General features: G+C 41.5%; 1 protein-coding gene across 1 annotated transcript in view; it reads right to left on the reverse strand.

The window, feature by feature from the left end:
• Positions 1-27924, reverse strand: part of LOC124607012 (solute carrier family 22 member 7-like) — a 121283-nt gene that overhangs the window by 50930 nt on the left and 42429 nt on the right. Inside the window, exon 3 of the mRNA XM_047139166.1 lies at positions 5789-6013. Coding sequence (XP_046995122.1) covers positions 5789-6013 — 225 coding nt within the window. The remainder of the gene's footprint in view (positions 1-5788; positions 6014-27924) is intronic.

Below are 27924 nucleotides of genomic sequence, written 5' to 3' on the forward strand. Positions count from 1 at the left end.
CGTACTATATGGTGAATTATGTCTCACCCTTGGGACATAAGTTGTGTTCGAAAATGTTTGTAGCGAGATAAATTATCGCCTTTATTGATGGCTGATCACAGATTAGTCTTTAATGCACTGCCTGGTGTTTTGTTCAATAAAACACATCGTTTAAAAGCAAACAGGCAACAAAGGTTCGTTCTTCGGCTAGTTTGAGCCACCAAGGAGTATCCAACCATTTACTGTCTGTGAGTACAGCATGAAAACGTGCCGAAAGAAATGTGTCCCCAGGTTAAGACCAGTGTTTGCCGACTAGCTATTTACAAATTAGAGTTTCATCCTCAGTAGCGTTATATTACCTGGAATATGACTTAACCCAAAGGAAGGCAGTTTGAAGTCGCAATTCTACTATTATCCTCATGGAAAACAATAAGATTATTTTGGTAGTTTCTGTACACAGATATAAATTCGCTTCGTAACAGTTGCTAGACTTATATTTCTAATACGGTAACATTAAAGCACTTAATGAATTGTTCCAAGTGACTTCCTCACTGACATGTTCTTACCAAAAAGAGGAATCTTATATTAAAGGAAATGGCGCTGCCGCTCAAGGACCTGAAGTTTCACATTTCAGGCTACATAAATTACCTGTTGAACAAGGATTGTCAAAGGAGAGTAGTTATAACAGTACCTCCATTATTAGGCTTAAAATCGTCAGGTGAGACGTCTCATAAACTACGGTGCCTCACTATATGTAATAGAACAAAAATAACAGCACCAGGATCTGGTCTCCAAGTACAGGCTATGCTACGAATAGATCGGCGAATGTGAAATTAATCTCTTTCGAACAAGATATTGATGGATTTATCCTTAGGTGTTAAATGAAGCCAATGTCAAGCAAGACTGTACAGGTCCACAAAACACTCCCCATGAGTTGGCGGTAAAACTGAGAGCAAACAAATGATGATACTAATGAAGTGATGAAATACGCACCTCAACAAAAATTTGGAATATCGTAGAGTTTACTACAATGACTTCCTGTAGCACACACAATAAACATAACTCCTTCTGAAAACAAGAACGATTTTGGTTAGTTACAAAAACTCACTAAAAAACAAAGCAGGCCCCCCTCCAAAGCGAACATCTTGCAAACAAAATCAGTGAAAATCATTTTCACATGATGATAATTATCAATATTTAGCAGCGAGTATGTCCACCCCTCACATGGATGAGTTCTTCCAACCTACAGGCATGCTCTTGGGGTATGAGCTCCTTTTCCTCAATGGTAGTTTTGGTGAGGTCTTGAAGATTCTCAGGTGGATCCGGACGCAAAGCAAGGGGCACTTTCAACAGGTCCCATGCACGCTCAATTGAATTCATGTCTGGGGGCTGTGAGAGCCAATGCATTCGGTTGGTGTTGTATCTTCGACACTACTAGAGGTCGGAGTAGTCTTGCATTATCATTGATTAGGGTGAAGTTGGCATCAACTTCATGTCTGTGGTGCCTTACAATCGTTTGTAGGACCTCTTGCAGGTATCGAAGACCAGTCAAATTGCCATAGATGGGTATTAGAGGAGTCTGCCATTCCAGCAATATTGCTACCCAGAACATTACACTTCCACCTGGAAACGGATGGATATTCTGAACTTATCAGCGTTTCTGGTATCGACTAGCGCTTCTCCAAAGGCTAGTTTGTCTTCTCACTGGATTGATGCGGCCCGCCACGAATTCGTCTCTTGTGACAATCTCTTCATCACAGAGAAGCACCTACAACCTACGTCCTCAATTGTTTACTGTATGTATTCCAATCTCTGTCTTCCCCTTCAGTTTTTGCCCTCTACGGCTCCCTCTAGTACCATGGAAGTCATTCCCTGATGTCTTAACAGATGTCCTGTCATGCTGTCCTTTCTCCTTGTCAGTGTTTTATACGTATTCCTTTCCTATCCGATTCCTTACCTTATCAGTCCACCTAATTTTCAACATTCATCTGTAGCACCACATTTGAAATGCTTCGATTCTCTTCTGCCCCGGTTTGTCCACAGTCCACATTCCACTACCTTACAATTACAAGACATTTCCTCCTCAAAGTAAGATCTATGTTTGGTACTAATCAACTTCTCTTGGCAAAGAATGCCCTTTTTGCCTGTGCTGGTCTCCTTTTGACATCCTCCTTGTTCCGTCCGTCTTTGCTTATTTTTCTGCCAAGGTAACAGAATTCCTTAACTTTATCTACTTCGTGGCCATCAATCTTGATGTTAAATTTCATTTCTGCTACTTCTCGTTAATTTCGCCTTTCTTCGAGTTACTCTCAATCCATATTCTGTACTCATTAGACTGTTCATTTCATTTAGCACATCATGTAATTCTTCTTCACTTCCACTCAGAATAGGAATGTCATCAGCGAATCATATCATTGATATCCTTTCACTTTGAATTTTAATTCCTTAACTGAATCTTTCTTTATTTCCATCATTGCTTCTTCGACGTACACATTGAACAGTAGGAGCGAAAGATTATATCCCTGTCTTTACCCTTTTTAATCCGAGCATTTCGTTCTTGGCTCTTGTATATATTGTAACTTACCCATCTTTCCCTATAGCTTATCTCTATTTTTCTCAGAATGTCGAACATCTTGCACCATTTTACATTATCGAGGCTTCTTCCAGGTCGAACGTGTCTTGATTTTTCTTTAGTCTTGCTTCCATTATCAACCCCAAGGTCAGAATTGTTTCTGTGGTGCCTTTAGCTTTCCTAAAGCCAAACTGAATGTCATCTAACACATCCTCAAATTACTTTTCGCTTCTTCTGTATATAATTCTTGTCAGGAAGTTGGATGAATGAGCTGTTAAGCTGATTGTGCGATGATTCTCGCACTTGTCGATAGTTGTGTGGATGATATTTTCTGAGAGTCAAAATGGTTCAAATGGCTCTGAGCACTATGCGACTTAACTTCCGAGGTCAACAGTCGCCTAGAACTTAGAACTAATTAAACCTAACTAACCTAAGGACATCACACACATCCATGCCAGAGACAGGATTCGAACCTGCGACCGTAGCGGGCGCTCGGTTCCAGACTGTAGCGCCTAGAATCGCACGGCCGCTCCGGCAGGCTCTGAAAGTGAGATGGTATGTCGTCAGACTCATACATTCCACACACCAACGTGAATAGTCGTTTTGTTGACTTCCCCCAATGGTTTTAGAAATTGTGATGGAATGTTCAGTATCCCTTCTGCCCAGCCCTCTTAAATTCTGGCTGTAATTCTGGATCCCCTCTCTCTTCTAAGTCAACTCCTGTTTCCTCTTCTGTCACATCAGGCAAATCCTACCCATCATAGAGGTCTTCAGTGTACTCTTTTCACCTACCCTCTCTCTTCTCTGCATTTAACAGTGGAATTCCTGTTGCACTCTTAATCTTACCACCCTTGCTTTCAATTTCAACGAAGGTTGTTTTCACTTTCCTATATGCTGAGTCAGTTCTTCCGACAATCACTTCTTTTTCGATTTCTTGACATTTTTCATGCAGTTATTTCGTCACAGCTTTCCTACACTTCCTATTTATTTCATTCCTCAGCTACTTTTATTTCTGTATTCCTGTATTTTCCTGATCATTTTCGTACTTCCTCTTTTTATGGATCGACTGAAGTATCTCTTTTATTTCTTCGTCTAGTATCCGGTCGCAAACCAATCCTGGTGTCGTCAGCAAACATGACATACTCCAATCCACAAGGCTCCAGTGTTGATGTACAAGAGCTCAGGTCCTTCGATTGCGTCAGTCCCGTTGGTTCAGTGCAAAATTTCTCATGGGCCATTTGAATGAAGACCACCTTGATTCAATATTCTAGGCACTGTTTGTTCTGAGATATGAATCTCTGTTGCCTGGCAGTTGATGTCGGGAGCCTGCGAGCCGACAGCTGGAGGAAATAATCCTGCATTCGTGCTGTCATAGCCGGCCGAAGTGGCCGTGCGGTTAAAGGCGCTGCAGTCTGGAACCGCAAGACCGCTACGGTCGCAGGTTCGAATCCTGCCTCGGGCATGGATGTTTGTGATGTCCTTAGGTTAGTTAGGTTTAACTAGTTCTAAGTTCTAGGGGACTAATGACCTCAGCAGTTGAGTCCCATAGTGCTCAGAGCCATTTGAACCATTTGGTGCTGTCATAAAAGGACGACCACTGCGAGGTACGTCATTGACATTTCCCGTCTCTCTGTTCTTTCTACACACCTTAGACAGACTGCTTTGAGTGACACGTAACCGATCGGCAACGTCTTGCTACGGATGACCTGCTAAAACCAAAGCCATAATCCTACCAAAGTGTTGTATGCGTCTTAGTGGCATGTTACTGTAGTGCTGAACACAAACTGAATTAATCTGTTGTTGATACTGGACTGTTCGCGGTCTGCCGCTGCGGCAAAGGAATATTTACATGACTGAAAAATGGCCACAAAGCATGCCAGTAGTAAACATCGGCCAGTATATCGTTTCTAACTTGACGTGCCTAGGTCAATGCAGTCTCTAATATCGTAGACTATATTTCACGATAGTATTCGAAACCTTTGTAGAGCAGTGTATATAAAGGGATATTAAAATCTGTGAATAAACAGTTTGATCTCTTTGAAACCAAAATTAGTGCTGAGAGATATCTCAGCTAATTCACTTTCTTGTAGCTCATAAGATTCTTGCAAAAGGACCTACTTGAAAACGTTTGATAGGCATGATCAAATAACAACTTGACTGCATCATGGTTAAAGAAAAATTTAGTGATCAGATGTTAACATGAAGTGCTAGGAGATCGGAGAAGTGAATGTAGCGCAGAGAGAACGTCGTTGTGAAAATATTAACTATATTCAGTGATTACTTGATCTTCGCTGAAGAGAATATCGTTGTGAGAATACGTGACCTTTGCAGAATATAATGACAGTTCTGGCTAAAGTCTAACAAAACTGAAGAATACGGCAAGTCAGGTTTAGAATTACGGAATTAGGACCATAGCTCTTCCGGGCCAAACAAATATTTCTACTAATAGTCTGAAAACAATAAAAATAGATAACAAGTACAAAGGAATCTTCACACAAATGTGGTTTGATAATAAGAAATGAGTAGCATTAGAACTACGTCTTCTTGGGTCCACCACACTCACCAGGTCTGGTACCATCTCAATTCCAACAAGTCCAACATCCCCACAACCGAATAGTGGAAAACCTCTCGTTTCTGGCAATTGTCTCTGGTAGTTAATTTTTCCTCACCAATCTTACTGCAGGAATCTAATTTACTTACTGGGAAATGATTATGCACAGTGCACTCATCGAAGAGAACCGCCAGTGAAAAAAAAATCTACATAACACCTACTATGTCTTTTTACACGACTGAGAAAATTTCACTTTATCCAAGAAGATACCCAATTTGTTTCAGCAACGAAGATTCTCCTCCTACTTAGACTCAATTGTGTGTTGTCGTGTAAATGCCGTAATCAACCAGCGTAATGTGAACTAATAAGTAATGGAAACAAGATTCTGAGTGCGGTCTTCTAGTAGCACAGTAAATATAAAGTCATTCTAGGTCTGCCCTTCACTTTCTTTCTTTGGTGCCACTTGTCATTTGCTTGTGAGCATCAGAGAAACATACATAAAAAACTGTATGATTGACTCCAGTCTTCCCGGAAAAAACATCTGCGACTTAGATGTGAGATAATTAATAAATTATTGGTGGCAAATTTTTCATCTTTCGTACACGAAGAACAGCTTCGTTTCGTATTCAAATTTGTTGGTATATTTTAATGATATTGTGAAGTACTCAATGTTGTGAAGCACTCACCTGTCTCCAATGTAAAACAGAAGTATCCCAAAGACGGTGGAAACGATGTGGCTCACGGAATACACAGTATTCGGGTACAGTTCCTTATCGCACACCCAGTTCTGTTCGGATGCGGCTGTCATGGAGAACCATGTGGTGTCGTAGTCCCAGCCGTAGATGCAAGACATTGTTTCGTTCTCTTGCTCTGGCGCCTTCATCAGGCATCTGCTGTATTTCCCGTCTTGTCTGCGGAAGTCAAACAGTTTTCAAGGACCACTGAACAACGATATGTATACTTGTTGATAACACATTTCGGGAAGGCTATTATCAAAATATGACAACTCCAAGTGGTCAACATTGTTCGATTTCAGAAAACACATCAGACTGTAAGAGAAACAGTTTGACAACGAACCAGAGAAATAAAACTGCATAAAAAACTCTTCCTTCGCACCTTATGAAAAATAAAACTATATTAACTTTTATAACGTCCACAGAGACACTATAAAAAGCTATACTAATTTTTATAAAGTCCTCACAACGCTATAAAAGGTTCAATACAGTTTTAGACATGAACTGCCACCCCTCTCATTAAATACTTTTCGGATAAATTTTTATAGCTACTAATAATGTAGAACAATGACCCATAAAATAAGTTTGGATAATAATGTAGTCATTCCGTGAGTAAAATTACATGTAAATGGGTCAACTGCATTAATGAAGCTCATGAAAATGATTATCAAATCGTTCAAAAAGTTCTGAGCACTATGGGACTTAACTTCTGAGTTCATCAGTCCCCTATAACTTAGAACTACTTAAACCTAACTAACCTAAAGACATCACACACATCAATGCCCGAGGCAGGATTCGAACCTGCGACCGTAGCGGTAACGCGCTTCCAGACTGTAGCGCCTAGAACCGCTCGGCCAACCCGGCCGGCAATGATTATCAGAGTCACAATAGTTTAGAGCTCTAATCTCAGGTATTTAATATCAAATTCTGATGCTAGTAAGATGTTTGTGGTAACTTAAAAAGATTACCTCCTAAAAATCTCCTCAATCATGTGGTTACCAAATGGTACAAGAAGAAAAGCCGATACAACCCAGATGATGGTGACAGAGAAGATTATAAAGAAACTGTGGCGATTGACTGAAATAATGTTGGTGATAATCTAATGATTTTAGGCAATTACACTCTAAGACAATAAATGAATAATTAAAGAAAACGATGCACAGCGAATGAATTACCCGAATACGACGGTAATCAGTAGATGTACATGTGGAGCCATCAAATGACTACAATTTCAGAAAAAATCGTCGATTTAGTCTAGAGAAAGGGGTTCACAAATTGAGCAAGTCAACAGCGCGTTGCCCCATATTAGCCCTAATGCAAAATAGTTATTCGCCTTTTCATGAATTGATATACATTTTGGATATCCTCCTAAGGGATATCATGCCAAACTCTGTAAAATTGGCCGTTTACATCGTCAAAATCTCGAGATTATTGAAGAGCACTGGTTACTATGACCCAGACGTTCTCATCAGTTGGGAAGAGATCCGGCAACCTTGCCGGCCAAGATTGGACTTGGCAAACACGAAGACAAGCAGAAGAAAATCTCGCTGTGAATGAGAGGGCATTATTTAGCTGATATGTAAGCCCAGGAAGGGCAACAAAACGACGAGTAGAATATCGTCGACGTACCGCTATGCTGTATGGTACCTAGGATGACAACCAAAGGAGGACTACACTGAAATGAAATGAGACCCCCGGAGCATCATAAGTACGCTCATGCTCATAAATTAAGGATAACTGCAGAATGTGGTGCCACACAACGTGGCACTACAAAAAACTGTCGCTAATAGCATAGGCACATAGGGAACACACACGACACAGATCTGTAAGTCCACGGTATTGGTGGTAAGTTGAGAGACCCGTCCCGAAACATATGTGCTACGAAACGCCACTGTTTCCTGCGCATGTACCCCGACATCAATGCGGGATATGATCACCATACACACGTACATAGGCTGCACAACGGGTTGGCATACTCTGGATCAGGTGGTCGAGCAGCTGCTGGGGTATAGCCTCCCATTCTTGTACCAGTGCCTGACGGAGCTCTTGAAGTATCGTAGTGGTTTGAATATGTTCAGCGATACGTCGACCCAGAGAATTCCAGACGTGCTCTATGGGGTTTAGGTCTGAAGAACAGGCAGGCCACTCCATTCGCCTGATATCTTCTGTTTCAAGGTACTCCTTCACGATGGCAGCTCGGTGGGGCCGTGCGTTTTCATCCATCAGGAGGCTGGTGGGACCTACTCCACCCCTGAAAAGGCTGACATACTGATACAAAATGAAATCCCGATACACCTGACCTGTTACACTTCCTCTGTTAAAGACATGCAGGGGTGTACGTGCACCAATCATAATCCCAACCCACACTATCAAAGCACGACCTCCATTCAGGTCCCTTTCAAGGACATTAAGGGGTTGGTATCTGGTTCCTGGTTCACGCCAAATGAAAACCCAGCGAGAATCACTGTTCAGACTATACCTGGTCTCGTCCGTGAACATAACCTGGGATCACTGTTCCAGTGACCATGTACTGTGTAATTGACGCCAGGCTTTACGGACTCCCCTGTGACTAGGGGTCAGTGGAATGCACCTTGCAGGTCTCCGGGCGAATAAACCATGTTTGTTCAGTCGTCTGTAGACTGTGTGTCTGGATACAACTGTTCCAGCGGCTGCGGTAATGTCCCGAGCGTGGCTACCTGCAGTAATCTGTGGCCGTCTGCGGGCACTGATGGCGAGATATCAGTCTTTTTGTGGTGTTGTGCACTGTGGACGTCCTGTGCTGTAGCGCCTCGACACGTTTCATTTCTGCTGGAATCGTTGCCATAATCGTGAGAGCACACTTTGTGGCACACGGAGGGCCCTTGCTACTACCTGCTGTGTTTGACCAGCCTCCAGTCGCCCTAGAACACTACCCATCACAACGTCATCAACATGTGTTCTTTGAGTCATTTTCAACACACAGTCACCATTAGCACGTCTGGAAACACTTACTCGATACACTGTACTCTGACAAGCACCAACACACCTCTGCATATGTGGACTGCCGCGAACGCCACCGTGAGACGATTGCGAGTCAAATGCACCGCATGGTTATACCTCGAGGTGATTTAAAACCGCAAACCGCACACCAGAGCGTTCTTTCACCATGTATCAGCATTATCCTTAATTTATGAGCACGAGTGTTGTTGTCGGGCCGTATTGTGGGCGGGATTCACGTTGGTATCCCACTGCTCTTTGGGGCATTTCGCTGATCATCGGGGCTCATTTCGAAGCCGGATTCGTTGCTGAAGGCAAACTCCAGTCAATGAGATTTCAGGCTGAATGTGTCTGACACCACTGTAAGCGGCCTTGTTGGAGAATACATGTCAATGCTAGTGCTCGTTGCTTTCTGTGAGGCCTGTTAATTGTCTCTATGGTTACTGAAGCACCAGTTGCACGTTGTCTCGATGATAATGATGAATCTCTGAGAACCGCCCTGACGATTGTTCGTCGCCTCTTTAATTCGACCACTTCCTTCTTGACGCTGTGTGCGGACATGTTTCGCCCATTCTTGCCACCATCGTCGAATAGTTTTATTTCTTGCTAACATAGCTCCTATTCAAATGTCGAAGGATTCGCCTATTACACAAACTGGCTTTCTTGACCCAAACTACACTTCTTCTTTCAGATGCTGGTGTCTGAGTGTATTATTCACGCGTCTGACTGCGAGGCATACTTACTGCTGAACTGAGTACGGTATACGCAACGATATTCGCGACGACTTTATACACGGTTACCGACATGTACTCAGGTTAACATCCTTGCCAGCTGCGCGGTGAAATTGCTCAACAGCGTCACACACAAATCCATCGGCCGCCAAATTTTACAATTTTCTATGATTCTTGAAAAATCAAGTTTTCCAACACCGCTAGTAATTTTTTTTATTACTGTTATCAGTTTCGACAGATCTACGCTGTCAGCATTGGATATTGTAACGTTATTAGATGTACATATAAGAATGTCAAAGGATCCGATGATGACAGCATAGATCTGTCGAAACCGATAAAAGTAATAAAAAGTAATACATGTTCTCGTATATCTAATAATGTTACAGTATTCGATGATGACTGCATTGATCTGTCGGAACTGGTAATAGTAATAAAAGGAATTACTGTCGGGCTTGGCAAATTTGATTCTTCAGGAATAATGTAACTTTCAGATCGCCCTCAACGACTGATGCAATGACAAACACATATTTATAGTTTTGCATTTTCTGTCGATAGCTGTCTGATGTAATCACTCTTTAATGGCTTTAAGCTGTAATTTAATCTAGAAAATCTCCAATTAATTTAACCGAAAAATTTAGGTATTGGTTATAAAAAAAGCAATACAATATAACCCTAAAACGGTAAATGAGTAAGAATACTCTAGATTGAAATTCGGTTCTTTGTATTAATCTATAAGTAGTAGAGACAATAGTGTCTCTCTCTCTCACTTTGTTCAGATTATTCTATTAGCTCATTTCGGTTCGATCACCTTATTTCCTCAATAAGTATTCATCCTAGTTCAGTGTTAGCTCGTGTGAGCTATATGTATCTCGAGTTGTAAAAATATAAGAGATCAAAAGGAACGACAAACTTTAATTTGTGAAAAATACCCTACCTATATTATGAAGACATGAAGACGTTATACGAGGAAAATTTAGCTAAGAAAGAGTTTCAGTTTTAATTAAAATGCAGTTCAAGACTATTTTAGTGGAAAATCAATTTAATTGACCTTGAGTGAGTCATTTTGAAATTGTATTGAGAAAAGAAAACTGTTAAGTCGTTTGTAGTGCAGCGCAGCGATAGTCCATTGTTCAATAATCGGCCGATATTAACCATCAGACTAGCATATTTGGTTGCTTTAGAAAGCAAGCATCGAAGTCATTGTTGCTACTAAAAAGTGATTTCAAAATATAATCAAAGTAGGCGAAGAGTTCTCGGGCTTCCAGCCGGGTGGCGGTGTCTTCAAACAGCGACGTTTCGACGAGTGACATACTCATCATCTTCTGGCGAAGTGCCGAGACTTTGCGGACGCCGGTCCCTTTATACCTGTGGTGTGCCCCCCACCACCTGGCCGCGGGAGGCTGGGTCCAGAGGAGCCGGCGGGCGAGGTGGAGGGGGAAGCGGGTGCGCCGTTCGTGTCTCCGTCAGAGCATTCTGATTGCGTCTCGTGAGCTGGACGGTTCTTGTTGCGTTCCTGGCGTATTGCGGCTAATGCTGGATTCCAGGCCGCGCTCAGTTGATAGCCTTCGTCCCTGTTCACAAGGTTCTCGTGGACCCGTATTTCTATTGATTCTTTAATGACGCTATCCCAATAGCTCCCGGCTCGGCATAGCACCCTGGTGTTTTCGAAGTCAAAGGTGTGGTTTTCTTTGATGCTATGTTCAGCTATAGCAGATTTCTCTATCTGTCCAAGTCGAACATGCCTGATGTGTTCCTCGCACCTTTTAGAGATGCAGCGCTGCGTTTGACCAATGTACTGCACACCACATTCGCAGGCAATGTTGTATATACCAGGTGTGTTTAGTTTGAGTGGGTCTTTAGCTGTGCCCAACAGCTCTTTCGTCTTCGGCGGTGGTCGGAAGACGGTATTTATGTTAGATTTTCTTAATAGCCTCCCGATTTTGGCTGATGTGGGCCCCAAATATGGAAGAAAGGCGAGTCTCTTGTTAACTTCCTCTTCCTCTTCCTGAACTTTGTCAGCCTGTCTCCTCTTGAAGGCCCTGCCAATCTGTGTTTCACTGTACCCGTTTTTCCGAAATACCTCTCTTAGGTGGTGTAATTCGTCTGAGAGGCTTTCTTTGTCACAAATGACGTGCGCCCTATGCACCAAGGTGGTCAGTACTGACTGGCGTTGCGCCGGATGGTGGCAGCTGGTTGCATGGAGGTACAGGTCTTTTTTCTATATACTGAATGGCCCAGCGTGCCATCCGCTTTCTTCCTGATCAGTATGTCCAGGAATGGAATACAGCCATTCTCTTCTACTTCCATCGTGAAGGTTATATTCTCATGTATGCCGTTTAGGTGGTCCATAAACTCCTCCAGTGCCTGCCTGCCATGCTGCCAAATCACGAAAGTGTCGTCCACATAGCGGAAGAAGTGCCTGGGTTTACGGTGAGCAGTTTGTAGTGCCACCTCCTCAAAGTGTTCCATATAAAGATTCGCGATCCCTGGAGCAAGGGGAGATCCCATGGCCACTCCATCCACTTGTTCATAATGCTCTCCATTGCACTTGAAGTAGGTGGTCGTAAGTGCATATTCAAAGAGCTTCACTGTTTCAGGCTCGAAGTGCCGATTAAGGAGCGCCAAGGCGTCTTGTAGCGGTACTTTTGTGAACAAGGAGGTGACGTCGAAGCTCACGAGTAGGTCATCACTCTGTATTCGGATGTCCTTCAGTATTCTAACGAAATCCGCGGAGTTTTTCACGTGATGACTGCAGTGTCCCACCAGTGGTTTCAATAGTGTCGCCAGGTATTTGGCCAGTCCATAACTGTGCGAGTTGATAGTGTCCAGAATCGGCCGTAGAGGCACCCCATCTTTGTGAATCTTGGGCAACCCATACAGGCGCGCTGTCGTTGGCGCTCTGGGATACAGCCGTTTCTGCACTGCCTCTGGTAGATCTGAGTCCTTCAGTAGCGCCACGGTTTTCCTGGTCATCGTCGATGTAGGGTCCTTGTTGAGCTTCCTGTAGGCTGGGTCTTGCAGCAGAGAGCAGATTTTCTGTTGGTAGTCGACTGTGCGAATCAGCACCGTCGCATTTCCCTTGTCTGCTGGGAGGACCATGATGTCAGCATCATCCCTCAGTGCGCGGATAGCCTCTCGCTCCTGCGCAGTAATGTTAGCTTTAGGGAGTCGTGACTTGTCGATGATCCTGCAGGTCTCCCTTCGGATCTGCTCAGCTTCCTCCTTGGGTAGGCCCCGGATTGCTTCCTCTACGCTGCTGATGATGTCCCGTTTCGGTATGGTCCTTGGTACAGGTGCAAAGTTCAACCCTTTCGTGAGGACACAAGTTGTGGCTGCATCTAGCACCTTATCTGTCAAATTTACAATAGCTCTGGTGCTATTTGTCACCTTCTGGGTCGACTGAGCTCCAGAGAGTCTGCCGAATTTGTTGATCTGTTTTGCGGCAACATGTCGTTTCTGCACCTCACCTCTCTTTGAATATGCACTTACGACCACCTACTTCAAGTGCAATGGAGAGCATTATGAACAAGTGGATGGAGTGGCCATGGGATCTCCCCTTGCTCCAGGGATCGCGAATCTTTATATGGAACACTTTGAGGAGGTGGCACTACAAACTGCTCACCGTAAACCCAGGCACTTCTTCCGCTATGTGGACGACACTTTCGTGATTTGGCAGCATGGTAGGCAGGCACTGGAGGAGTTTATGGACCACCTAAACGGCATACATGAGAATATAACCTTCACGATGGAAGTAGAAGAGAATGGCTGTATTCCATTCCTGGACATACTGATCAGGAAGAAAGCGGATGGCACGCTGGGCCATTCAGTATATAGAAAAAAGACACACACAGACCTGTACCTCCATGCAACCAGCTGCCACCATCCGGCGCAACGCCAGTCAGTACTGACCACCTTGGTGCATAGGGCGCACGTCATTTGTGACAAAGAAAGCCTCTCAGACGAATTACACCACCTAAGAGAGGTATTTCGGAAAAACGGGTACAGTGAAACACAGATTGGCAGGGCCTTCAAGAGGAGACAGGCTGACAAAGTTCAGGAAGAGGAAGAGGAAGTTAACAAGAGACTCGCCTTTCTTCCATATTTGGGGCCCACATCAGCCAAAATCGGGAGGCTATTAAGAAAATCTAACATAAATACCGTCTTCCGACCACCGCCGAAGACGAAAGAGCTGTTGGGCACAGCTAAAGACCCACTCAAACTAAACACACCTGGTATATACAACATTGCCTGCGAATGTGGTGTGCAGTACATTGGTCAAACGCAGCGCTGCATCTCTAAAAGGTGCGAGGAACACATCAGGCATGTTCGACTTGGACAGATAGAGAAATCTGCTATAGCTGAACATAGCATCAAAGAAAACCACACCTTTGACTTCGAAAACACCAGGGTGCTATGCCGAGCCGGGAGCTATTGGGATAGCGTCATTAAAGAATCAATAGAAATACGGGTCCACGAGAACCTTGTGAACAGGGACGAAGGCTATCAACTGAGCGCGGCCGGAATCCAGAATTAGCCGCAATACGCCAGGAACGCAACAAGAACCGTCCAGCTCACGAGACGCAATCAGAATGCTCTGACGGAGACACGAACGGCGCACCCGCTTCCCCCTCCACCTCGCCCGCCGGCTCCTCTGGACCCAGCCTCCCGCGGCCAGGTGGTGGGGGGCACACCACAGGTATAAAGGGACCGGCGTCCGCAAAGTCTCGGCACTTCGCCAGAAGATGATGAGTATGTCACTCGTCGAAACGTCGCTGTTTGAAGACACCGCCACCCGGCTGGAAGCCCGAGAACTCTTCGCCAGCTGTATACGCCGGGAAAGCATACATTCACATAATCAAAGTACATTTGAGTTTGCTAGACCCAAGACTATAAAACCATATAATGAAACACTTTTTTATCAGTGATTAATTCCTATCAGAGAAGTAAATCAACAACATTTAGTTCACTATAAAAGAAAACGGCATTTAACCTGGATTCTGGACAGTTTTGCCTTGTTCCACGTTCCTGAGATACTTCGATGAGTGCTTTATAATAAAGTCTACTGCTAGAACAGGAAAGAAGCCACGTAAGCACATGGAAGTGTTAATACGACCATCAATTAAAAATAGCCAGGAGAAGACAAGATTAAATACAATGAATATCGATTTATGACCAGGTTGCTTAACTCCTTCTCGGTGCGTCTTTTTTTGTCTTAGAGTGTATACTGAAACACACTCATTGTACTGAGAAACGAACAATACGGGAAAATGTAGGACGACCGTAGGAAAGTTTGGGAGGGTATGTGACAGTAGTGAGTAAACAAAATTCAACAAGGCTCAAGAAGGCTCAACAAGTACATCTAAAAGACAGAGGATATGAAAGATTAAGAGGAACTCTAGAGTAAAAGCCGCTTACTACCTCTTTCACCTTAAGCAGAGTGTATAACTAGTATAACTCAGTATAATGTCGTGAATACATTCTTCTTGTAATGCAAGATGACGACTTTTGAATGGCCAGCAAAGCTATCTGGTCGTTATTAATGTAATACTCAGTTGTAGACAAAACCCTCACATCCCAACTGAAAATAGAAAGAGGTTTTTCACACGTGTTTAAGTAACGCAGATTTACGACCAAGGCGTTCAGTCATTCTACCACGATCTGAAAGGGTAAGTGCGACGAGATAAAGATGTACATTGCACTTTGAATAGCCTAACACGTATTCGTGAAAATCATAAATCAAATCACAAAGCCATTCTCAACTTAATCAGGATTGCACAACTTGTCTCGTAGTTCTCTACATTTCACACCTACCCTATTTGGCGGCAAATAAAGATAAATTTTGTATGCAAATAGCAGTTGATAGGGGTAGCAGTTTTCTGATGGCAGAGAGTATTCAGTGAATTGTCCGCGCATCAACTACGAAGCACACAACGGATTGGGGAGAACATGTAAATTGATCATGAAGTATGTAACATTTTACAAACGAGATGAGGCTGAAATAATTAGTGAGAAATTTGTAATGAATTCCCGTTATTATTTAATAAACAATCATGAAAATCCACTAACAAGTTACACGCGTTCTCGATGGCACGATGCTGGAATACAGTACCAGATATTATCAAACTCACATCAAAAGAACACCATGTGTTCACAAACCACTCTGATATTGTTAAAGGAGTGGAAAAATTCCTTGCATCATGACCTATATCCACAGATAACTTAATGAAACCCCAATATTGATCCTTGAACAAAGAACAAAGCTCCAGTCAGAGCAACAGAACTAATCTCGGTCAGAAAGTGACACACCTGTAGAGATGAAAGATCACGTAAGAGAATGTTACGTCAAAGCACGCTACGAAGCAGTGTTCTCATCATGAACGTCTGGATTTTGCAGCTTAGAAGTGGCCACCTCGGTAAAATAAGACAGAAACGTCTGAATTTAAAGATACAGAAACGTGTTAGCTCAATGTGGCGTCCACGTAAATAAGCATACAGTGGAAGGGTGTACATTTTTGTGCTAATCCGTATGGGCAAGCGTGCTGAAGCTTTACCTATCCCGTGATGTGGCTGGTCAGCTGGGATCTGCACTCCGAGCACACTATACAGATACGCTTTCACTATGCAGTCTAGGATGAGACTGCCTTCGCAGACGAGAACAGTGCATAGCGTGTCTTTGCGGCATCCTAGTGATTTAAACTCACGTTGTGATATTTAATACGAAAAATGTTTCTAATAGATAGCTTTCAAGTGTAACAGGTCTGTAATTATTTCTTGTCGGACGTTTCTAACAGATGTGTTGCTAAAAACCATCTTACACTAGTGACTATACCAAATCACAAACCTGGACAGGAATTCTATACTAGTGAATTTAATTCGGAATTTCCTAATTTATTATGAGAAAGTGGTTGAGCTTGAATTTAATGTTGAGTTGCCATTTGCACAGCCAATTATAGTTTTGAGTAGGTCAAAAGATAGCTTATCAAAGCACATTTTCTATTTAAAGGGTCTGTTGTACTTTACATAATTAATAACACAGGTTTGCCACTAAAAAACTGCATTGCACTTTTTAACATTTTCTTATAGATTTTGCCCTACCATAATCAGGAAAAATATTAAAAAAATTCTATCACATAGGTTTTTATGTATTTCGCAGTATTTATGTTCATTAGTAATAAATCTATGTGCTTTTTAAGTTCATAATTAAAAAAATTATATCATTTATAATTGATAAAATAAACTTAAATTTAAAAAAATTACAATATTAACTATTCTTTGTTACCACTTGCAGGTTTTACTGTGCACTCCTGTGCGCCAGAAGCAAATGCAAACAATCTTACGAGTATTGTTCAGTTTTATTGTGTTGCGACAAGTCAAATGATGATTTGTATCTCGTATGAAATGAAGAGAAACTCTCAGTAGACATATCGCTATTCAAGTGAACAGTGCTGTTGTTTCTGTCTAGTCATGGTTACAAGAGGTTATTTCTCCAAACAGTTTTTGTTAAATCTGTGGTGAATACACTATTAAAAGTCAACAGAGAAACGTAAGTGATTTTGTGAGAAAAGTTTATTTTATTTACTTTAAATTAAAACTTGGTGATCAAGATAAACCATGGGCCCAGCATAAGATGTGTAGAAAATCTTCGTTTGTGGTTTAAGGTTAAGAGAAATGCATTTCGATTTGGAATTTCTGTGATGTGGCTTGAGCAGAAAAACCATACAACTGATTGCTATTTCTTTTCAGTTGACGTAAAGGGATTCAATTAAAAAAACAAAAGAAGCATAAGTTATCCTAACCTTGACTCAGCTATAGGTCCAGTGCCCCATAGCTCTGAAATACCTATCTCACAGCCACCTTCCAGGTTGGATGAATACCCGAGTGAGTTGGAGGACAAAGTTACACTACCTCCTCAGGGTAAATCAAGCTCAGATTTTTTCTTCAGACGAAGATGAAAGGCTTCAACTATTTTTTCACAACTGTTACGTTTCAGATTAAAAAACAAAAACCTTTTATCATCTGGCACCTAATTTTCATGGTACAGACACCGAGAAAAAGAATTTACCCAGTTTTTCTCAAAAGAAGGAAATTTAGTTTTTTGCAATGATGTGGAAGGACTCATGCATTGTTGTGATATGCAGTATGACCTAACTGAATGGCTCCTATTCATTGATTCATCCAAAACCAGTCTTAAAGTAGTATTATTGCACAATGGAAATAAATTTCCATCACTTCCGATTGGACATTCTGTGAATATGGACGAAAACTATAACGATTTGGCCATTATCCTGGAAAAAATTAAATATCAGGACCATTAATGGATGGTGTGTGGGGACTTCAAAATACTCACGATGCTTTTGGGTCAGCAGGCAGGCTATACTAAATACTCATGCTTCTTATGCTTGTGGGATAGAAGAGCCAGAGAACAGCAGTGGACTAAAAGTGATTGGCCACCCCGAGGAACTTTAAAACCTAGAGAGAAAAATGTTATCAATACTACTTTGGTACTACTAGAAAAGGTTTTGTTGCCCCCTCTCCATATCAAATTGGAGTTGATGAAACAGTTTGTAAAATCGCTGCAAAACGATGGGGACTTTTAAATATCTATGTACAAAATTCTCGAAGATTTCAGAAGCAAAGTTGAAAGAAAGAGTTTTCACTGGCCCTGACATAAGAAAACTTTTAACCGACACCCTCTTTGTGGAATGTATGAATGAGAAGGAAAAAAATCTTCGGTATCGTTCAAGGATATAATGCGAAAGTTTTTGGGAAATACTAAGGATCCTGACTACAAAACCATTGTTCAACGGATGCTAGCAGCATAGGAAGTTCAAGGCTGCAAGATGAGCTTCAAGGTCCATTTTTTTTTAAGATGGAAATCGGAAATAAAATAATGTTTTATTGGTTGTAAGGAATTTTGTGTTTGATAATTTTGAATGAACGAGTGCTTTTACCAATTTTTTGTGTTTGAATTTGCAAAAAAAACCTTATGTGATAGAAAAAAATTGACATCGCTTCTGAAATCAGCGCATTCTAAAACATATAATTCAGTAAAAATATCTCATGCAGCTGACAAAAAAAAATTTTTTTTGCAGGCCTGTGTAATTAAAGATAAGAATACTTACCACTTCCCGCAAATACTGGTGTAGTTTTGTTAATGAGCATAGTTCTCCAAACCATGTAAGTTTAAGGGTCATCTGGTATTAGGCTAGTTAGTTGATGAAGCAATGCAAAGGCTCCTTCAGAGACAGTGTAGTTAGATTTGCACTCTGTTTAGTTGCTTCAATCCGAGTTTAAGAAGGAACTATTTACTGTGTTATCTATTATAATGCAAGTTGGTTAATGCACAGGCATAGAGACTCTGTACTAAGCAATGAAGTTATAAATTGCGATCATTATCAGACCTCTGATTTAAATTCAGAATCATTTCAAGCTTTTTACCTGTTCAGTATTGCTACCAGTTTCACGTGTGTCGGTAATTGGTTTTATAAACTGTTACACCTAGTTCATATAAAGTACGTGTTGTTGAGAGTCATATGCTACTGGTTACTATCTCATTGGCCACTTGTTTGTTAGTAGCACACCTATCTGAAATGTTAGGTTACTGTGTAGTAGTGTGAACAGATATAAGGAAAGAGTTTAGTGTGTGTGTCAAGGAAGGTTAGGTTAGCCTTATCACTGCCTTCTGCTTTATCATTTTGCTTGACACAAGAATGCCTAATTAGGCTGGCGACCGGTTTCAATATGTAATGTTACGACTTGGTTCTGTGCTCGGAGACCCACCGTTTACTATTATTTATATTCTGCTGGAGTGTTTCGAAATGATTCGCAGTATGCTTGTTCTGTTTCCATTAGGTTATTTCACGATCACAACTTTCAAAAATTCCTCCCAGATGTATAACGTTAACATCGATTGCCGTTTTAAGGTGGTCGGTGGTATCGTTACAAGATGACTTTCAAATGTAACAGATCTACTAGGCTACGAAGGAAGCGTTCGTGTAGTTACAAAGGTGCATGCATTAAAATAACAACTTCAACGACAGAAATCCTGAATACGTAATAAGTGATTCTTGAACGTAGTGTCACAATACGGATCGAGTGGTGCGATGCAGAAAACTTAAGAGGCACAGTGATACTCTTGCCATCCCCAGAACGCACGTAGGTGACAAGAGACAAGAGCTACTAAGGACTCCATAACTGCAATGTGTATGAAGGTTCCTGTAACGAGCTGCTGACGAACTATTTTGTCTATCACGCGTGCGTGGCTGCCCCCCACCAAATAACAGATATGACGTTCGCTACAATTGTTGTATACCTTCAATTCTATCAGTCAATCGCTACATAACTTTTTGTGATTTAATAGAGACAACTTGAATGTTATTTGTTTGATTCTTTGCCGTTACGCTGCAGTGTGTTACTTTTTTTTCTTCCAACATCGCAACCCACAAAAAGAAATGAATCTGAAAACTGCGAATACAGAGTCACTATTTCATTTGGTAGCATTATCTGTTCGTGAAACAGTTGCAGATGTCAACTTACGAAAGGAAAATTGAGACAGTTGCATTTTTTCGTGAAAAACTTCTAAAGAAGAGTAGGTTATTAGGTCAGCCACTTACCATTCAGAATTAGATGCCATTCCATATGTCGCCTTCCACTTATCAACCACCCGCCCTCTCCCACCCTCCGCTCACTCCCTCATTAAAACTTCAGACACTTCATCACTCAGATTACATGTGTCAGGAGTAGAATTATCGTTTGAAGCCCTTACCACTCACTCAATTATAGGGTTGCTAGTAGTCAGAAACGCAACGCTCACCGTTGAAATAATGCGGTTCTGTTATGGGTAGCGAAGAAAGCATTTCAGACGCACGTCGCTTAAAATTGTTACGAAAACGCCTCAAGGGTAGCGTCCACGAAGTTATCCCTTTCCTTAGGGCGTCGAGGGAATTGCATTTCTTGTTAAACCAGATCTTTGGTTGTATCCATACGCGCCGTCATACAGGCAATGGCAGGGCGGTGAGCGCAAAATAATGCTATGGGGTACACTGAGTTGGGCGACTATGGGACCTATGGTTGTATCGAAGATTCCATGACAGCAGCGAATTATGTGATCATTATTCCGGAACACTTACATTCCTTCATGACTGAAGTATTCCCTGATAGCGATGACATCTTCCGGCAAGACAGAAGCTGCAGTGCTTAGAGGAACATGATGTGGCTCTTTGCACTATAGGACTTAACGTCTGAGGTCATCAGTCCCCTAGAACTTAGAACTAGTTAAACCTAACTAACCTAAGGACATCACACACATCCATGCCCGAGGCAGGATTCGAACCTGCGACCGCAGCAGTCCCGCGGTTCCAGACTGCACCGCCTAGAACCGCACGGCCACTCGGCCGGCTCTTAATCAGTGATATTCCTTCACCTTGAATTTTAATTCCACTCCTGAACCTTTCTTTTCATTTCCATCATTTCGTCTTCGACGAACAGATTGAGCAGGGCGAAAGACTGCATCCCTGCGTCACACCTTTTTCAGTGTGAGCACTTCTTTCTTGGCCTTCCCCTCTTATTATTCTCTCTCGACTCTTCTAAGTGTTGTGCATTACCCGTCTCTCTCTGTAGCTCACCCCTATTTTCCTCAGACTTTCGAACATCTTGCACTATTTGACATTATCGAACGCTATTTGCAGGTCGACATATCCTATGAAGGTGTCTTGATTTTTCCTTAGTCTTGCTTCCATTATCAACCGCAACGTCAGAATTTACTGTCTGGTGCCTTTACCTTTCCTAAAACCAAACTAATCGTCATGTAACACACGCTCGTCTTCCTTTTCCATTCTTCGGTATATTACTCTTGTCAGCAACTTTGGATGCTTTAGTTTTAAGCTGATTGTGCGTTAATGGAGGTACGTTCCGCGTATGCAGCTAAATGAAAGGCAGTTTGTTTTTTTGCCGTATGCGTTTCGCTTCCTGTATTTGTGAAGCATCTTCAGTGATCTGTAGTACTACTTCTTTCTTCTTATGCTTGTAATAAATGTGTTATATAGGAGTTACAATATGTTACTACGTTGCATTTTGTCATGTTCTTGTCTTTGATTTTAGATTAGTAACAACTTCTACAGCGTAAATATCGTGATGTTAAATTGTACAGTAGTTTGATCCTACTTACGATTTCCATTGTTATTAGTCCATTTGTGTGGTCCTGGAGATATATTTATTCGGTCCCCATGCTTCAGCTGGCCGATCTCCGGCGTTTTTCACCCATATTCTTTATAACACATCACTTGCACATTCCATTTAGTGATCAAAATGTATCTGTTTACAGAGTTTACTGTTGCCAACTGTCTCTGTGTGTTTATTCTTCGTATTTTGTTTGTGTTGTGTGTGTAGTTTGATAATTTTCATATTTTCATCTGTTTTGTGTGTGTGTGTGTGTGTGTGTGTGTGTGTGTGTGTGTGTGTGTATTTTGTTATGTGCCGATCCTTGTGAGAGCGATTTTCTTCATTTTTATTTATTTTCTTCAAAAAAATGGATATTTGTGTGTGTGTGTGTGTACGTGTGTGTGTGTGTGTGTGTGTGAGCGAGAGAGAGAGAGAGAGAGAGAGAGAGAGAGAGAGAGAGAGGGAGGGAGAATGAGAAAGATGGGAGGGCCTTCAGGTTTCTATTGGGGCCAACACGATGCGGGCGTTATTGATTATATTGGTTTGGTCATTAATTACTTTCTTTTTTAACGCAAGGGCTCTTTAAGCGAAAGTTTTCTTGTAATGGCTTTTACATACAAAGATCCCTTGCAACGAAAAAGAAGGTAATTAATGACGACAATAATATAAGGAGTAACTCACTCATCATATTATCAACAAAAACAATAACAAGCATAGATCATGAACAGAAATTTGAAACATAACGAGAGTAAATAATTCATCAGTCTGCCTCCGTCTTTTCTTAATCGTTCTCTCTCTGTCTCTGTTTCTCTCTCTGTCCCATTATCACCTTCTCTCTCTCTCTCTCTCTCTCTCTCTCTCTCACACACACACACACCACACACACACACACACATACACACACAAAACAAATGAAAAATATCAAACCATATGCACAACACAAACAAAAGACGAAAGATAAACACACGCTGACAGTTGGCAACAGTATATTCTGTAAACACACACATGTTGATCACAAAATGAAAAGTGCAAGTGAAACGCTACAATAAATGAAAAACGCCATAAATTGGCCAGCTGGAGTATGGGAACCGAACGAACACCTGTCCAGGACTACATGTATGGACTAACAACACCGGAAATCGTAAGTAACACCCAACGATAATTTAACACCGTGAAATTTGTGCTTCAAAATTTGTTTCTAATCAGAAAAACACGAGGATAACATGACAAAATGTAACATATTATAACACTACATAAAAACAAATTGCCTTTCATTTAGTTTCATAGGCGGAAAACACCTCCATGAATTTTGTAGCAACTAAGAAACGACTGAAAACGGATAAATGACGAGATATCTAACACTTAATATTATCGTCATTTTCTTTTTGTTTTCTCGTTCCTTAGTCTGATCTGGCAGTCTCTGGAATTGTGTGGATGGTATACTGCCAGACGCTTACAGTATACACACCAACATGAATTGATTATAGATATTCTGTTGGAATGCTATCTACTCCTTCTGTCTTGTTTGATCTACGTCTTCCAAAACTCTTTTAAATTCTTATATTTGTCCCCTATCTCTTCTAAATCTACACCTCTTTCCTCTTCTGTCAGATGAAACAAATCTTTGCCCTCATAGAGTCCTTCAATGTACTCTTTCCATCTATCTCCCCTGTCTCTGCATTTACCATTGGAATTCCCGTTGCACTCTTAATGTTACTACCCTTGCTTTCGGTTTCACCGAAGATTGTTTTAATTTTTCTATATGCTGTGTCAGTCCTTCCGACAACCACTTCTTTGTCGATTTCTTCACTTTTATCATGCAGCCATTTCGCCTTATCTTCCCAGTACTTACTATTTATTTCATTCTTCAGTGATTTGTATACGTGTATTCCTGAGTTTCCTTTAACATTTTGTACTTCCTTCTTTCGTCGATCAACTGAAGTAAATTTTTTGATACCCATGGTTTCTTCGCTGCTAACTTGCTTGTACCCGCGTTTTTATTTCCCATTTCAGTGATTGCCCTTTTTACAGATGCCCATTCCTCTTCAACTGAAATGCCTGCTGAGATATTCAATGTCACAGTAACTATAGCCTCAGAGAATTGCAAGAGTGTTTCTTGATCGCTTAATACTTCCAAATCTTGTTTGCCCAGTCAGTTCTCCTGACTAGTCTCTTAAACTTCAGCTGCTCTCCATCGTTACTAAAATGTGATCCGAATCTACTTCTGCTCCTGGGTATGCCTTACAATCCAAAATCGATATACAGTTATATTATGGATCATGAAGTAGTGGTAAAGTATGAAGTGTAAATGATATCTAAATGGGTAATATGTGCTGTTCTTCCTCCATTCTGACTGTCTATAGTTAGTTTGACTCTTGATAAACACCTGGTTTGCTACTGTACATATGTTCTAAGCATTTTTTCCATGCCTTTTCTTTTCCAAGTTATTGTGTGTTCATCGTAAATTGAAATAAGTGTCCCAATTTTTTATAAAATCAGCTGCCGAGATGTAGTGGTTAGGAAGACTGAATTTTTGTATGTTCATTAATGTATTATTAATACTAACTTTTAAGTGTTAAGCTACACAAGGCGAAACTGTATCTCATAAGAAAGCAGAAGAGGCAAGTCGACAATGCCTTTCTCTCTGCCTACTTTGGCGATGAGCGGTGCCCGGCAGCCGAACCTGGGCGTGATTGGCACTCCACGAGGCTCCTGCAGCTGGCACAGTGGGTGGCTGGGCCACGGACAAACTCACATCCCGCCGCTGTCGCACTTTCGCTGAGGAAGCCTGCAGATGGCAGTTCCTTTCAGCTAGGTTTAGATCACCTTCGAGAGCCGCTACACTGTAGATACAAATCCAGCCTCTGCTAACTCAGAAACAGACGTCAGATGGGACTTACTGTTTAGGGGTTCGTTTCAGCGCACGTGTCACAGACACTCGCCGATATACGCGTCCGACCGTTTGACTGGTGAAGCACACCGGTAAGGGAGGGTTGTTGCGTATGTACGACTGATAGGGATACTCATCGCTAGAGCACGGTTTTCATATCAAAGGTGCGGTTAGTTGTGAGCCTGTGAACTATATACTTTGCTATAACGGCACATAAATCATAAGGGGAGGCAGTACTCGTATTCTAATACGAATACTCAGGTTTCAGGACGGTCCATTCTTCCATTTGTGGGCGATATCAAAGTGATGGTGAAGAGTAGATATCTTCATGGTGCCTGTCGCTGGATCTATTGAGTAGAAAATATGGCGAATGTCATGTCACAAGTGCCTGTCGACGTACACTCAATTTCGACACACCGCTGCCACCTGCTGGATGGTGAACGAGGCGAGCTTCGTGGTAGGTGCAGTGTGAGGTACAGACAGAGCTGACGGATATCCTCGCCGATCAACAGTCCATCTACACTGAGACCGAATCCTCGAAATGCCCTTCAAGCCAACTATTAAGCAAATTGCCCTCAAACTGCTCCAACAACGCTTCCCCATTTCCTAGTGCAAGGGAACAGTGAACTTTGAAGTATGAATGTAGTACGATATAGGCTTCCTGTGAACATGTGTCTATATTTCCGTCAGTCGAATGAAACCATTTCTACTACTCCGTAATGTTAGGATGTGTGCATTTGTGATTGTATTATTTTCAGTAATATTTCAAGATAAATAACACCGATTCCTAGTTTCATAACATGGCCGACAAATAGCCCTTGTTGGCTAATCCTTTTACCTTCGATTAGACGATTATTTTTGGTGTATTTTTAATCAACTGTGATTTGTACCATTAGTTGGTATTTTTTTTTTTTTTTTTTGTGCGTTGTTGACTGGTACATGTACATGAATTGCTTTTCTAGTTATCACCTTTCGTCTGCACAGTGAATTGACATTATTTGCATCTACGACAGGTGCTTGATAATCATTCCCTTTGGACATTACTTTCCTTCGTGACATTGAGCACATGTATATGTTTGACAATACTTGTCCTCTCATACTATAATTTCTAAACAATTTTTATTGTAATGGCCTGGCATACGGTTGTGAGCTGCTTTTTAACATGACTTCACGCATGTCTTGCGTTTCGTTGTCTTTGGTTGATTGGAATCGTTATTCGAGGGTACAGTTATTGTCCTTTTTTTTATATGTGACATTGAGAACATTTATGCTGTCACGTTATCATCAATATTTTTAACTGTCTTTTAGGGACATTTATATCTTACATTTATTATTGTTGCGCATTTAATAAATTTCACTTTCGTGATTTCGAATACTTTATGTGATTATTGAAGTACCGTCTAGTGACTTATGTATATTTTTGTCATTCTGAGGCCTTTGAATAATTTTGTTGATCTTTAATACAATGTGCATACATAGAAAACTTATTTTGTTTTTGTATGTCCATCCTTGTGATTGGAGGTCTGAAGGATTTCGGCCCATCACTTATGTAATAAAATCGAACACCTGCAATTGTCCTTACGATATCATTTGTTATATGGCTACCAGTTTCGGTGCTTCAGTGTACCATCTTCCTCTACATCTACATCATTACCCTGCTATTCACAATAAAGTGCGTGGCAGAGGCTTCAATAAACCACCTTCAAGCTGTCTCTCTACCGTTCCACTCTCGAACGGCGCGCGGAAAAAACGAGCACTTAAATTTTTCTGTGCGAGCCCCGATTTCTCTTTTTTTATTGTGAAGATCATTTCTCCCTATGGAGGTGTGTGCCATCATGAGAATTTCTCGTCGCAACGAAAAACGCCTTTGTTTTAATGATTGCCGCTCCAATTCACGTGTCATGTCTGTGGCACTATCTCCCCTATTTCACAATAGTACAAAACGAGCCACCCTTCTTTGAATTTTTTCGACGTCATCCGTCTGTCCCACCTGATGCGGATCCCTCACCGCACAGCAATACTCCAGAATAGGGCGGACAAGCGTGGTGTAAACAGTCTCTTTAGTGGACTTGTTGCGCCTTCTAAGTGTTCTGCCAGTGAATCGCAGTCTTTGGTATGCTCTACCCATAATATTATCTATGTGATCGTTCCAATTTTGGTTATTTGTAATTGTAATTCCTAAGTATTTAGTTGAATTTACAGCCTTAAGATTTGTGTGACTTATCGAAATTTAGCGGATTTCTTTTAGTACTCATGTGAATATTCGCACTTTTCTTTATTCAGGGTCAATTGCTACTTTTCGCACCATACAGAAATTTTATCTAAATCATTTTGCAATTTGTTTTGATCATCTGATGACTTTACAAGACGATAAATGGCAGCATCAGCTGCAAACAATCTAAGACGGCTACTAAGTTTCCTATATCGTTAATATAGATCAGGAACAATAGAGGGCCTGTAACACTTCCTTCTCGACCGCCGGATATTACTTCTGTTTTAATCGATGACTTTCCGTCTGTTACACGAACTGTGACCTTTCTGACAGGAAATCATCAATCCAGTCGCAGAACTGAGGTGATACTCCGTAGGTACACAGTTTGGTTACTGGGGACCAAAACGAACCGCACAATAACCCTGGGTTCGGTGTGGTGCGGCGGTGAGGTAGTTGGACTGCTGTGGCCTGTTGTGAGGTTGTGAATCACTGAGGGCTACGGTGGCACGATGCCTCTCCATCGTTTCTAGGTCCCCGGTTCAGTACACAATACAATATGTCATACAATCACTGTAGCCCAAATAGGGATGGCCCTTCATATAAGCCTCCTACTGAAATGTTATGTAAAGTGTGTTACAATTTAGAGGTAACTTTGAAAGACACTAGATGAACTGTTTATGAACATGTTGGAACTAAATTTTTGCTGCAACGATAGTTGCAAAATACATTCTTTTCGAGTGATTTGCGTATGATGAGAGGAATCTCATACCTCTCATATGTCTTTCTGCTTTTTTTTTATTGTTTACTTGCTCTACCACTCGCTACCTGTTTTGTCGGTAGTAACTCTCGGAAGGACATATCATTCCAAGTGTCATTATTTCCTTTCGGTTTTCATGTTTAGAAAGTAATGGTATTACTCAGGTTAGCTAATGTGGCAGTGCAGTTCGATAGTGGATTACAAAGAAAGGGATTGAGAAAGATAACCTGAGAAGATGCTCGCAGATGTCACTTGTCCGAGACATCACCTCGCTGAAATGGAACATTTAAGATTAATTTCCGCTAGTTATTTCAGTGTGAGGATAAGGAGCTATCAGGGAAGAAATATTAGAAATTAGCCAAG

This window comes from Schistocerca americana, chromosome 3 (assembly GCF_021461395.2).
Source record: "Schistocerca americana isolate TAMUIC-IGC-003095 chromosome 3, iqSchAmer2.1, whole genome shotgun sequence".
Classification (NCBI taxonomy): Eukaryota; Metazoa; Arthropoda; class Insecta; order Orthoptera; family Acrididae; genus Schistocerca; species Schistocerca americana.